Source organism: Petaurus breviceps, unplaced genomic scaffold (genome assembly GCF_028583685.1).
Source record: "Petaurus breviceps papuanus isolate PSGF00001 unplaced genomic scaffold, PetGlider_PUasm1.0 90625, whole genome shotgun sequence".
Classification (NCBI taxonomy): domain Eukaryota; kingdom Metazoa; phylum Chordata; class Mammalia; order Diprotodontia; family Petauridae; genus Petaurus; species Petaurus breviceps.
In genome coordinates, this window is record NW_027187289.1 from 2,334,566 (window position 1) to 2,349,326 (window position 14,761).

The 14,761-nt window shown below is 38.3% G+C and overlaps 1 protein-coding gene across 17 annotated transcripts in view; it reads right to left on the reverse strand.

Moving 5' to 3' along the window:
- Positions 1 to 14,761, reverse strand: part of DOCK9 (dedicator of cytokinesis 9) — a 356,429-nt gene that overhangs the window by 134,946 nt on the left and 206,722 nt on the right. For 16 of the 17 annotated variants that reach the window (XM_069064161.1, XM_069064166.1, XM_069064167.1 and 13 more), the window contains 6 exons: positions 12,919 to 13,093; positions 12,101 to 12,168; positions 2,662 to 2,736; positions 2,413 to 2,553; positions 1,500 to 1,703; positions 333 to 455 (listed from right to left, as the gene is read on the reverse strand). In XM_069064161.1, coding sequence (XP_068920262.1) covers positions 333 to 455; positions 1,500 to 1,703; positions 2,413 to 2,553; positions 2,662 to 2,736; positions 12,101 to 12,168; positions 12,919 to 13,093 — 786 coding nt within the window. The remainder of the gene's footprint in view (positions 1 to 332; positions 456 to 1,499; positions 1,704 to 2,412; positions 2,554 to 2,661; positions 2,737 to 12,100; positions 12,169 to 12,918; positions 13,094 to 14,761) is intronic. The other variant, XM_069064159.1, reaches the window with a different exon arrangement.

The following is a 14,761-nucleotide window of genomic DNA, read 5'->3' on the forward strand; positions in this document are numbered from 1 at the left end:
ACACACACACACACACACACACACACACACACACACACACACACACACAACCTCCTTTTATTACCAACCTAAAACACAAACCTGGAAATATTACATGCTAGAGACCACTTCGGTAAGCTCCCTGAGGGTAATGCCTCCTTTTCATTTTGTTTTGATATTCTCAGAATTTAACAAATTACATGCACAATAAATATATATTGGATTGAATTAGAATGTAAAGAATGGCTCAGACTTGGGTCTTATTAGACATTAGTACTATAAACTTAAAATAAGCAAAAGTTTCAGGTTTTCTTCATTCTTTTTCTAATAACAGAGTATAAGATGTCTTCTACCTTAGATGAGTCTGAACTTTTCATGTATGGCTCAGCGCAATGTGTAATGCTTCCCTGGAGGACTTTTTCAATTCTAGCCACAAGAAATATATCAGGATGGGGACACGTGACTGAGAATATTCCCTGAAATAGAAACATTATTTTTCAATAAATATAACTTATAACATTACACAAATCACATACACACAAGTTTCTAAAGCAGTAGGACATATGGACACATTCCAATTATCAATGGCCAAACAAGTTGTAGCATATGATTGTGATGGAATACTACCGTGCCGTGAGAAATGATGAGCTCAACGATTTTAGAAAAACATGCACAAAATAATAAAGAGTGAAATGAACAGAACCAAGAGAAGTTTGCATATTGCGACAGCAACATTGTTTTAAGAACAACTTGGAATGACTAAATCATTCTGACAATTACAAATAACCAAATTAACTACAAAGGACATATGAAGAAAGGAGTTATCTGTATCCAGAGAAAGAACTGATAAATAGAAGTATGTAAAGAATTATTTAACATATATATTTGTGTCTAATGGTAGCCATCTGGGAGGGAAGGAAGAAAAAAAGGAAAAAAAAGAAATTTATGATAATTTTGTTATATATTTAAAAGGAATAGCAAGGTGTATATAGCAGATTTGTAGTTTCATTTGCAATCATCTTTTATTATACTATGTTATAGAAATGCTTGCTTTATTCCATAAATTAAAAATTAAATAAACAAAATTTTTAAAAAAAATTATCAATATATCAAACTGGGTAACAAATGGAAAGTTTACACCAATTAAAGAAAACACTTGCAAGTTCGGAAGGGAGAAAACTAAAAAGAAAACTCTAACTAAGAAAGAGGAAATGAGTGAGGCCTCTTCCTTCTTTCCTTCAATCAAGCCAATCTGTTTTTCCTCCACTAGTGATCAATTACATTATCCCTAAATCCATGATGAAGAATGCTGTGATTCAATACTGGAAATTTAAATTTTATTCCTACTCTTAAACCACGATCCTAATCACAGTTCTTCATTGTGGAATCTTTGACATATTTATAGCAATAGGATTTGAAGTGAAAACAGATATAACAAAGAATGAGTGTCATCAACTCTAAAGTCACCCTAATAAGATGGACATTAACATCATTAATACAATACCTTTCTTGGTTCATACCTGCTTTGGATACTGCAACATGGCTTCATGAAAGAAACTTTGAATCCTCTGTAAACTGTCTCCACTGCCATTTACCATGTGCTGGGGTGGGCTAGGTAGCATTTGCCTCACTGAGAAGTGGTTCAAATCCACATGAAAATCGGAAGAAATCTTTCTATTATGTTTTATGTCAAACAGTGAGAGGGTCACAAAGAAAGGCTCTACCTGGAGGAGAGGAACAAAATCTTGGTCACCATCTTTATTACCTAACTTGTGAAAAGAAAGCACTGGTTAGTAAAGAAATACTGGTTGTTGGCCACTAAAGTTGAAAATGTGTATTAGGGGCAGCTAGATGGCACAGTGAATAGAGCACCGGCCCTGGAGTCAGGAGGACCTGAGTTCAAATCCAGCCTCAGACACTTAACACAAAAACTAGCCACGTGACCATGGGCAAGTCACTTAACACCAATTGCCCTCCAAAAAGCAAAAAACAAACAAAAGAAAATATGTATTTATATTTATATATATTTATAGTATATAACAGGACTACTCTGTGGGAAAAAATTGTTTAACTTCAATAGGTACAACAGGAACCAAATTTATAATACTGTTTGTCTCTAACCCTGGTCTATTTATGTGATCCACAGAAAATAAGTCATGGCTCCGATAAAACCTTAAGCGTAAAACATCAAAGACATCCAACTAAAACCAACATCTTATCATTCACATCCATCTTGACCTTGGAGGTTAAACAATGCTCATGACTACATCTGTGCGCACAGTTGTTCCAAAAGCATTCCTAACCTCTCCTAATATGGAAACGAAGATTCCCAGGCTGTACTGCCCTGAAAATTGCTCATCGTGTTGAAAGGATCTGAATGCCTCTGATGCCACACACAAAAAAAGATAAATAAATATTTTCAAAAGCAATTACATTTGTTGTGGGTCCTTCTTCGTTCTCAGCAACACAGCATTGCAAATTAAAAGACAAATCATTGCACTTGACAAGAATCCTTTTCCCAAATTTCTCTTCAAATGGCTTCACTTCTGGTTCGAGGCCCATAAAGTCAAGCTTCTTAAAAAGAAAACAAGGCAATGGTAAATACTGTCATTTTAAAACACATAACATAAGTAATTTCTCTGCTTGGTTTTGGAAGATATCAAACAAAAACACACTTCTCACCTGGGCATCTGGATCCAAGACAAAGAGTTTAACTCTGCTTTCACTTTTTAATTTGATCTCTGCTTCTCGGGTACTCTGTAATTAATCACAAGGGCAATAGGTTACATTTATTTTGTCATTAAGAATTTTCATAGAATCATACAAATGTGTTGCCATCTTTCTTAATCTAAAGCCTTAAAAGAGTCGACAATAGTAGTTTGACGCTAATTGCTTATTAATCAGCTCTCCAGAAAGAAAAAAAATGAATGCATGCACAACACACTTTTAAGTTTAATGCATCTTATTAACATTTTCTCCATTACTTTGTTAGATCTAGACAACCAAAGAAACCAAAGACCTGATTTGCAGTGTTTGCCAAATCCCAAGGTGTAAATGGTCTCACTGAAAATTTAAGTCAGTTCTTACCCACCAGTGTAAGCTTCCTCTAGCACACCCCTGTATCACCTACCATATGTCTGGCATATTGGTAAGTATAGTTGGAAATACAAGAATAGTATAGACCATGGGCATTGCCCTTCAAGAAGCTTACAACATGGTAGGGGAGAAAAACATTGCACACCAAACAATCAGAGAACAATGAAGTTTTAACGATGTTCACTGACTTTAGAAGTATAGTAGGAATTTAGTTAATGATGAGATGAATGTGAGTTGGAAGAGGTAATAGAAGACCTCAAAGAGAGGGTAGAACTTGAAGGACAGGTGGGATTTCTTTAGACAGCAGAGGTGAGGAGGAAAGGCATTATTGAGGAGAATAGCACTGATCAAATCAATCAATAAGTGCCTATTACTATTCACAGACTGTGCAAGGTGCTGGGGAACAGAGACAAGAACAAAGCTCCCTACACGCATGGAGGTTATGTTCAATTCAGGGGAAACAATATGTACATATATAAATATACACAAAAATAAATGCAAATTAGTTTGAGGAAAGAAGTGCCTCACATATTTTAGGAACTCAAAATATATTTAATTAAGTGGCATTTGGGAGACAATGCACATTATAAGTAATTCTTCTGCTAGGTTTTGGAAAGTGACAGCTAAGAACACCCTTCTTCTCACTGGGCATGTGGATCCACAATGAAGCAGACCCTAAAGCTTAATGAGACAGCTCTACAGTACACAGCACAATACCCTAGCAAATAAAAGCCTTACAATAAACAGTAATTTAGTTAAAGTATTCCAAGTAATCCATCCAATTTTGGGTTAATTTCCTTAATTTCTAAAGGCCTCAGTTTCTTAACCTGTGAAATGGTGGCACTTAAGGTCCCTTCCAATTTGAACTCTGTTATTCCTGGTTATACCTGTCAGCTCTGGTAACATATGACCAGAGTCACAGAGGTTTTGCAACCACTGTTAACTCCAAAAATACCAAAGAGCTCACACAGCTTACAAGCAAAGAGCTTTCTTTATTCCACTGGGGAAGAGAAATTAGACACGTGTCGGGGCCTTCTCTAGTAGGAGACCCGAGACAGTGGGGCTAAACCTTGATTTATATATTAGTGAGTGGATAAAGAATCAGTGCAGTGTAGGATAGCAAAGTGGTGAGACACCACCACAACTGTATCTAGTAACAAAAAGTCCATTCATAGCAGGGCTTCATGTCCAGCCCTACCGATGCTTGCCCAAGCTCAGGCACAATTGGTTCTGTGATTTAGCCGCTGCAGTGTTCATCCAGAGGGAGAGTGCAGAGGACTGTTGTTATGCCAAGCTCAAGACACAGCTTTCTTGCTGGGCCTTAGCTCTGGAAAACAGGGTGTCTACAAAGAGAGATCCTGATATAACCTAAAATTCATTGCCATAAGAAAGCTGCCAAAGGATTGGTATTCCAAAACGTACATGGTACAGACATGTCTTGGGACAAAAATAACAATCTGTACTTTCTCTGGATATTCCATAATCAGTCCAGAGCTGGGGGAGGAGGAAGAAGAAATGCAAGAGATTTCTTACAAGCGACCCTGAGACCACAGCCTCCATTCATCTACCAAATACTACGCACTTAGAAAAATAGAGTGGAAGGAACACATGAAAATAAAAAGGGAAGAATAAAAAAGAAGGTAAAGAAAGAAAAGCTGTATATAGAGCTTTATATTCCCTCAGAAATGGGGAAAACAGTGAAATTTTTCAAAGAAACAGCTACTTTTCACTTCTTTCCTATTCATTCTCCTTATCACTTTCCTGATGCTTATAAAATGGTTCAACAATGGGTTTTTCATGAGGTGAGGATGACCTATTCTACCATCTCAAAGGCATTACAGTTTTCAGAATGACATGATAAGTATAGCTGATACTTCATACGCTTTTCAGTCACAAAGCATTTCCATCTGGTTCTCAAAACAACCCTCTGACATAGATAGTACAAATATCATAATCCCTATTTTACATAATAGGAAACGGTCTCAGAAAGGCTAAGTGATCACAGGGGCTTGAGAGCTCCTCTAGCCGACACCCTTATTTTACAGAAAAGGAAAGTGAGACCAAGATGTGTCACTTGCTCAAGGGTAGACATGTGGAAGAGTCAGAAATTTGCAGCTTTACAGCTACAGGTCTATAGGTATTAATGTTACATATACTCTGTCAATAATCAGGGGCAAATCCAATTCAACAAGCACTTACTAAGGAATAGAAAACAGCTAGCACTGGGGATAATACACAGATTTCCTGCCCTTGTGGAGCTTATATGAAGGCTAAATCACACATACACATATAATAATAAGTGCATTGTAGAGGCAGTGAGAAGGGTATTAAAAAGCAGTCTAGTACAGTAGATAGAGCATTGGACCTGGAGTCAGGAAGACCCGGTTTTGAATCTCAGCTGAGAAACTTAGGCTTTAACTCATTTACACTCTCTGGGTATCAGTTTTCTCATCTGTAAAATGAGACGGTTGGATCTGATGGTACTTTCTATCCCAAGCCTATGAGACTATGATTCCTAAACAGTGAATAGAAAATGGAAAGACAATTATTAACTAGAGATATCAGGGAAAAAGCTTCATGAAATAAGTGGCGCTTTCAGGGACACGTAAAATTTCAAAAAGTGAATAGAGAAAGGGCATCCTAGCCAGAGAAGGAGCGAAAACAAACGCAGAGATGGGAAAACAAGGAATGTCTTTGGGTGTTGGCTGGTTGTCTTAGTTTGGTTGGCACTGAGGATACAGTAGTTCAAGATAAGGCTGGAAAGATGGATGAGTGGAAGAGAAAAGCATGCCAGACTGTAGGGCCTTGACTAGGTAGGTTAACAAGTTTGAACTATTTCATAAGCCATAAGGATCTTAGAAGGAAGTTCTCTTTTGAAAAGACTATGGTCATTAACAGAACCAGGCATTATGAAGATTAACCTGGTAGGAGTATGAAAGAGAGGGTGGGATGGGAGGAAGGGAAGGAGTGTAGAGACTGGCGAGGAAGTTATTGCAAAATTTCAGATGATAATGAGGGCTTGTCCTAGGGTGGAACCGGAGGGAATGAAAAGGAATGGACAGATGCAAGAGAATGAGGAGGAAGAATCAACAGGATGTGGTAAGTGATTAGATCTAAAAGCTGATGGAAGAAGTCAAAGAAAATAATGAGGTTTCAAACATGAACACTGGGTGGTATCTGAGTTAGAGAACTGAAAGAGTTGTAAAAAAAAAAAGGTATTAAAGTGACAGATAAACTTCGTTTTGGAGATATAAACTGTGACGTGTCCTGTAATCACATGGAGATATTGGTCAGATGCTTGGCACAGGGTTCAAGGTTGAAGATATATATGAGTCATCTATGCAGACAACTGGAGCCATGAAGATGAGTAAGAATGTTGGAAAATGGAAGTCAGAGGTGGGGAGAGAGCATGGGAGGGGAGAGGAAGGAAGAGGGGAGGAAAGCAGAGAGGAAAGGGAGGGGAGAATGTTAAGGACAGAAACTGGGCAAATGTTAACATTATAGGGATGATGAAAAGCATCTAGCAAAGGAGACAGAAAAGGAAGAAGTAGAGAAAGTAGGAGAAGGATCAGTAGAGTGAAACACTCCAAAAGCCACGAGATGAAAGAGAATTTGGGAGGAAAGGTTGAGTAGTCGTGTCAAATGACACAGAATGGTCTAGAAGGCTAACAGCAAAAAGACAATTGGCTATGGTGAGCAGGAAGTGAGAGAGCCATTTCCCTGCTAAGTATGGAAACCTAATCACAAGGGACTGAAAGAGTACTGAGTTCTGAGAAAGTGAAGGTATACAGGCAATAGGTTATCATTCCAAGAAGTCTTACAGAAAAAATGAGAAGATGGAGAGTAAGAAAATTTAAAGCCTCAGTTGAAAGTACTCACCCTAATGATGAACTGTCAGAAAAATGAAAAACAGAGAGTGATGAATCCTGAAAATTTACTGGAACTTTTTAGCTACAGATGTATTTTTTCTTTAAAATGAAGTTCCTTTACAGGTTATTTTTATTACTTCTGAGAATAACTGTATACTTTTTTCCCCCCAGGAATATTCCCCATACCCTATGTGATAGGACAAGTTCCTGAAGCAGTTTCTTCCTCTCACCTACAACAGGGAGAGACTTTCCCTAAAAGAACACAAAGCTGCCTCTGGAACCTGATCGGCCTCAATGACTGGCCCTGGCTTCCTTGACACAGCTTCTCACTCATCTGAGGACATAAAAAGTCCCAGGCACATAGAACGTATATCCCTTAGAAGTACACTTCATGTTACCTGGCCCTGCTGACCAGACACACTTCCACAGGGAGTTAACTAAGGGGTGAGGGGTGGGACAGGGGTCAAGGAGAACATCCAGAGAAGCTACTCTGTCTTTGTTGAGCATCCTTACTGTCAGGGCAAAGTAAACCATCTTGCATTAAATGTTCAATGACTTGTGAGTATCTCATTTCTTCCCAACATTGAACCTCAACTAAGAAGATGTTGATATTAGAGCCCTGCTTCTGATACCCTACTCTATCCTAGACTGAATGTCACATATGTGTGGCAGGGGAATGTGTGTTGGGGGGGGGGGCAGAAAGGAGTAGCTTGGACTTAAAGAAGCCTCAATTCCAATTTAAGCTAGCTGTATGATCTTAGAAAATTCATTAATCTCTCTAGGCCTCAGTTCCCTTACCTGTAAACTAGATCATCTCTAAGGTTGTTTTTAAAATATTATGATTTTTTTGAGACTGAGTCTCCTAGGTTGGAAGTGTAGCTGCCACCATGGGGCTGATTCCACTCCGGATCAGCACAGAAACTTTGATTTGCTCTGTTTCTGACCTGAACAGGTTTCCCTTCCTTGGGCAGCCTAGTAGCCTCTCTGCTCTTAGGGACTCAGTATGTTGATTCCAGACTTAGTGAGGGCACCCTATTGGCTTAGCCTACTAAATAGCTCAAGCAATCCACCAGCCTCAGCCTCCCCAGAAGCAGGGACTACAGGCAATGACACCCAATTCTGGTTTTTCAGCTGTGAAGGTCTCTAAGACTACTATAAGACATAATGCAACTCAAAAAGTCAGATTTGCTATCTTCACCATCACAATTCTACCAAATTCCTTAATCTTGAAATGCAAAGGAAACGACCTTTCTGGGGAAAAGAAAATAGAGGGATGGTCAGAGTAAAGAAAATCAGAAAAAAGTAGGGAATGACCAAAAGCAAAAGACTCTGGGAGCTAGCTCACCCTAAACATTATGAGTCCAAGAGCAAAGGACTCTGGTCACTAGTTCACCCTAACCATATCCAGCCCCCACTTACTTAAAAAAAGCGAGACACATCTTCTGGATCTGTCACTTGACATAAATGTTTGTTGAATTGAACTGGACGTCAATACAATGGCGTGGAAACTGGAAAGACAGGGTTGTTTGTTCAAAAACAATAACCAGGGTGGGGAACAAGTTGGGCTTGTGACAGAACCAGGTGTTCTCGTTTCTAAATGTCATGCGGAAAACAACTTAGGAGGGAGATGACTCTCATTTGGCACGGACCCAAGTGTAAAGTAGGAAGAATAAAGCAGGAGTGTTTCGCTTTGGTTTTGGTATGTCTTTAGACAAAGTGGTGACAGGGGTCGACTAACACACTCTCTGATGTTACCTAAAACCAAGGCAACCAGGAGGCACTGCACCAACCTAATTAAATTATAAGTATTAAGCAGATACTAGGAGGCTGAAATGCTGGTTGTTAAATTAGAAGACAATAATGCTGGCAGGCAAGGCAGCTTTGACCATCCTTTATTCCATAACTATCTGTGGAAGAAATTAACTTTCAAAGTAACTAATTCTGATTGATGGTAGTGGAAGTAGTTGAGTGTGTAGTAAATTATTAAATCAAAGTATTAAATTTAAAAGCCTCCAATAAAGACTTACTCCAATACCTAATTGTTACATAAAAGGGTCAATGGGTTCTTGGTTTTGTTTTTTGTTTTTGGAGGGGGGGAAGGCAGTTGGGGTTAAGGGACATGCCCAAGGTCACACAGCTAGTAAGTATGTCAAGTGTCTGAAGCCAGATTTGAACCCAGGTCCTCCTGGCTCCGGGGCTGGTACTCTATTCATTGCACCACCTAGCTGTCCTGACAACGGGTTCTTAAAGGTTATGCTGTGAGGCAAAAACTCTGGCATATTGATCAATAATTATAACAATAATAATAACATTTATATAGCACCTATTATGAGCCAGATGCTGTGTTAAGCGTGCTTTTATTTTCTGACGGTCTCTATCTAAAGAGGAATCTAGGCTATCTTTTTGGGTTGGTTTGTTTTAAATGAGGGGCTTGAAAATAGGAGCAAGGGAAAAAAAGATACTGGAATGTCTGTTATAATAGATGAAAAGGGTCAACTCTAAATAGGAATATGTTATCTTTTTTTTTTTTTTCCAATGAGGGGCTTAAAAATGGAAGCAAGGTAAAAAGAGGTTTTGAAATATATACTGTGGTAGATGAGAGAGGTCAATAAGAGGATTGCCAAGCAGCAGAGAGGATCAAGGTGACGCCATGAATTTGTAATGGTTAAGATTAGCTCAATTTCATGACAATGTCCAGTAGCCTTGGATGAATGCAATGGGCTTTGCCAACCTTAAAGTCCTAAATAAAGGTTAGCAATTTTATCATCATTATCACCATCATCACCCTCATTCTCCTCAATAGGCCCAGAGCAAGCAGGCACATCAAGGTACAGGAATAAAAGAACATGATTGGTTCAGGGAAGCCAAGGATTTTAGTAAATAGTACGTAATAGCACATTAAAATAGCAAATTATGAGATCAAGGCTAAAAAAGTAGATAAGTAAAACCAACAGAGTGGACGATGGTAAGAGATGAGTTAAAAGGGTAAAGAGTAGTTTTCAATTGACTGAGAATGGGCGGGGTAAAAGGACAGAAGATTTTGGTCAGAGATCAGAAATTCAAAGTTCTGGATCTTGGAAGAAATTCAGATCTGAGGGATGGTGAGGTCTATGGCAAAGCCACCTTGGCATCTGGGATTAAACTGGGTAGAGAAGGTCACTGGGATAGAGAAGACAGAAGAATTTATTTGATTCTGTTGCTAGAAGGGGTTCAGTAACATAACAATACTCAATAATTATGGTCACCAAGTGGAAAGGAAGGCCATGATCTAGGTATAAAAGTGATTATGAAAACTTGGAGAAAAATTAAGGGGTCTATAGATGACAGTGATGAGATTGGCATCTAAAGGGACTAAACAGCTCTCAAAGGAGGAAAAGTGGTTAAGGGATGATGGTAGAGGAATGGTTTCGAAACAGGATTAAGGCTGCCTTTCCTTCTGGCCTTGGGAGTCAGGGGAAGTGTGAAAAGTGACTTCCCCTAGAAAGGCTCATTAGGGATGTCATATCTTCCTGAAAGATGCAGTTTTCTGTTAATGTATGGTAATGGAAGGAATCTTGGTGGAAAAACTCAAGGCCTCAGGGGAGTTTGTTAGAGATGGAAACATTTAGGCTTAAAATAGGATTCTTTCTAATAGGTAGCAACTAGATACTATTTCCCTACTTAGCAACTGAAATCTATTTAACACTTGGGCATAGTTTTCTAATTGGTGGCAACAAGTTGGTTCATAGACTAAATTTTACACAATTATTTTCTGGATTCCACTCTGATAAAAAATTATTTCATCAAGCTAAGAACATGTCACGAAAGGTTTAAAAGTACTCACGATCTTTCAAAATATAGTAACATATAGCAGGGATAAAGCAAATTTCAGTGATATAAAGGAAAAGAAAAAAGTATATGAATAACTCTCTAAATACAAAGATAGAAACCTAGAGTAAGGAACCATAACATCTCCTGACCTCAACTTCATGGAAACAGGAACTTACAATAGCAGTACTAAAATTAGCTTTAATAGGTAGGTGCTAAAAAAGACACTGTGGTTACTTCCAAACCCTAAAGGAATTTAGGTATCTAAATGAGAAAAATAGCTCTGTTTGAAAATGAAGGTCAAAGTTCAATGCCAGCATACTGTTATTTGTGTTTTTGTAAACCAATTACAATCTCCCAGGTATGTTGTCAAACAGTCATGTCCGCTCTTCATGACCCCATTTGGATTTTTCTTGGCAAAGATATTGGAGTGGTTTGCCAATTCCTTTTCCAGCTCATTTTAAAGATGAGGTAACTGAGACTAACAGGGTTAAGTAACTTGCCCAGGGTCACACAGCTACTTACTAAATGTCTGAGGCCAGATCTGAACTAAGAAAGATGAGTCTTCCTGACTACAGGCTAGGAGGGTACTCTAGCCACAGTGACACAATCAGGTATGTCAGCACCACCAAAATGAAATGGTATTCTGGAGTGAATATTCAAGGTCAAAACTTAGTTCCTAATGTGAACCTTCCTCCCCACTCAAAAAAAACAAACAACTTAAAGGTAAAAAGAGAGAAACCATGCAGAGCAAGTAAGACAAAGAGAATTTTCTTTTCTTTCCTTCATTAAAAGGCTTAAAAGAACCAGCAAACTCTTCTATGTTGAGCAAACACTAGGCAGCGTTGTAGTGACCCAGGGCATGAGAGAGTTATCAATGCTCCTCAATCCCAATCCTAAACTTTAATTCCTTTTGCTTGAATGAAGAATTTATCCCCAGTGGAGACAGGTCTATTCATAAAGGACAGCAGAGACAGACCTGAGAAATACAAATCACTATAATCATGTGGGGAAAAAAAAAACAAAACTTTGTCAGGATCTTGGGTTTTTTCCTAGTTTTTGCAAAACAGTACTCAATGACTCCAAGTATATATATTTTTTAAAAGCTAAAATTGCCACTGAGTTTACTGTCACTGGCAAAATAAACTGAAGTCTGACTCAAAAAAAAAGATTCTTTTTTTTTTGATCTAACAACATTCCAGGTCATATCATTAGCCTTTAAATAAATAAACATAAGTCACAGAAAACTAATTGCTAATAAGTCCAGCAGGTATAATTCTAGTTTCCAACAAAAAAAGCAACGTTTGAATTTCGTCCCACCAACACCAGAAGCTTTAAAGAATGATTACCTTTGCAAGTTCAGGCAGGTAACTCTCTAAACCAGAGGAAGAGCTTTCCAATTTGCTTTGTTCATCATCTACAATTCAAAACAGATCATCCCAGTCACTGGTAATTAAAAATGTTTTATTTTACATAGGGATATGAAGGCAATTTCTTTTCTCTACACTCTGTTGAGTTTAGACATAACATCAATTGGGAGTAACAAAGCATAGGTTTTATCATGGTTTAGTCTGATCCAGTCATCCAAGCAAACTTTGCAGAGATCATTTGCCTGTCTTGAAAATACCTAAGAGAGCTAATTCCTCCTTTAAAAAAAAATGCTGCAGAGGCATCTTATTTTCTTTCATTGTTAGGAGAGGTCCTGTGCAGCCTCTTGTTTACATTAACAGAATGAAAGACTTCTAGGTCTTTCCTCTAGTTTCTATTACCTTCTCCACTATTTAACCCCTAAAAAATCAATCAGTCAGCCAAAGAGCAATTATGAAGCGCTTCCTGTGTGCCAAACACCGTACTAAACCTAATGGATACGAAGGAAAGCAAACACAGGGCCCCTGCCCACAAAGAGTAGATGGAAGGTGGTCTTGGAGGGAAATTCTTGGGGTGGGGGTGAGGGGAATAATGGGCAGGGACAGAAGGACGGGACAAGAAAAGTCTTTCAATGGCCAATAAGTCAATAAACAGTTATTAATCACCTACTGTGTACTGAGAGCTGGGGATACAAAAAGACAGTTCCTGACCTCAAGGAGCTTACAATTTTATGACTGCAACACTATATATTACATATTATAACAGTATCGTATCACTAAGTCAAGCTCGAACAACTTACCTTCATGAGCTTCTCCATTACGTTTTTCTTGCATTGCTGCTTCAAAATTGAGCTGCAGAATTTTGTTGAGTGTTGTAATCCACTCTTCCATTTCCAACTCGCTGTCGGCTGCCAAAAGATAACTACTCTTATCCTGCATCTTGAGCTCGAAAGCAAAGCGCCTGACTTTGTTGTTCTAAAGTGAAAAAAAAAAAAGAGAATGTACCACATTTTTACCATTCAGAAATTCCCAAGGATTCATTTTTCTTTAATACTGACAATGTTAATTCATTGCTGACCAATGAATCGTTTTCAAGTCACTTAAATCATACTTCAAATTTATTATAATTTATATCTAAAAGAGAGGAGGCAAAAAATACTGTAATAGAGGGCTGGGACTCAGAAACAAGAATTCTGACACAAAATGGCTGTTTGAATCTCGCAAATCACCTCACTTCTCAAAGATCTAGATGACTTTCTAAGAGTTGTCTTGACAGTCTTGTTTTGGTTAGAGAGAGTTTCCTCAAACACTAGTTGCCTATACTAGTGAAATCACAGGTACGGTCTGTGTTCCCATATCCAGAAAGGAATTTATATGCCATTTCTAAAATTAAACACTACACCTTACACACTTAACCAGGCAGGTCCTAATAAACATTCAACCACAAGATGCCTGGAACACTTACCCAGTCCCCTGCTTCTCTCGCTAAGGCCTATTCACTTCTAGACTCTATACCTAACTGAAAGCATAAAAATGTGAATATATTTACATAAAGAGGTAAAAAGTGAAAATTCATGATACAGTGGATTAAAAGGACAGTGACAGACAATGTGGTATGAAGACAGAGGGCTGTCCTTAGAGTCACAAAGTCCATCTATATGGACAAGCTATTTATCATCTCAAGGCCTCTAACAATTTTCTAAGACACTAAGTTATGAATGAGTTGTTGATATGCTTTGGTGAAGGGAGTTCCCGCGGTGATGATAGGTCAGTGAATAACATAAATGAAAGTATAGGCCTGGACTCCCCACCCACCATGAAAAAGAGGGGATATGGGGCTTCTTGTGAGCACCAGCTAAGCAGGGTGCAGATCATTGATTCCTGGCTCAAACTAGAATTCTCTAAGCTGTACCTCCAGAAGGGAGACAGGAAAGGAGGCAGGAAGGAAGGGAGAGGTGGAGGAGGTTTTTTGGTTGTTGAATTTGTTTGTTTTCCCTTCTCCGCTGTTCTATGAGGTATGTGTGGGTGCCCCTTGGAACTGGAAAGGGAGTGATAGATAATTACACAATGAAATATTCTAACGGTCCTAAAGATCTCAAAGGCTATCATACTTGGCATACACCTGAGAATGTCCATGGAAATCTAACACAAAGGTAAGAAAAAGGACTTACGCGCGATGCCTTGTAATGTGAATCATGAGACAAGGACTCTAGACTCAGTTCTCACACTAACTTGTGTGACTTTGGACTTGGGCTTACAAATAAAAGGGAAGGAATTCAATGAAGTAATCTCTAAAATCTTTTAGAATTTAACTAACACTCGATATTGTTTTTAGATATCTGGAAAGAACAAATAAGTAAATATTTCTTTAACTAATCTTAGCAAGTTAAACTGTTCTTTCTTTCTACAACATATCTTATGTAAATCATTGTTATAATAAGTTTCAAAATTGCTAACTTAAAAAAAGTGATAAGCACTGATAAGAAACTAATGAATATGAGGAAAAATGGGAAAGAATTTGTGAAAGGAAGGGAGGGAGGTAGGAAGGGAAGGCTTAAGTGGTATTTGGAAAATAAGCATACTCCTCCAACATACCTAATTTAATATTTGGAAGCATGTTGTCATATGTAGAAAGAGAAAAAA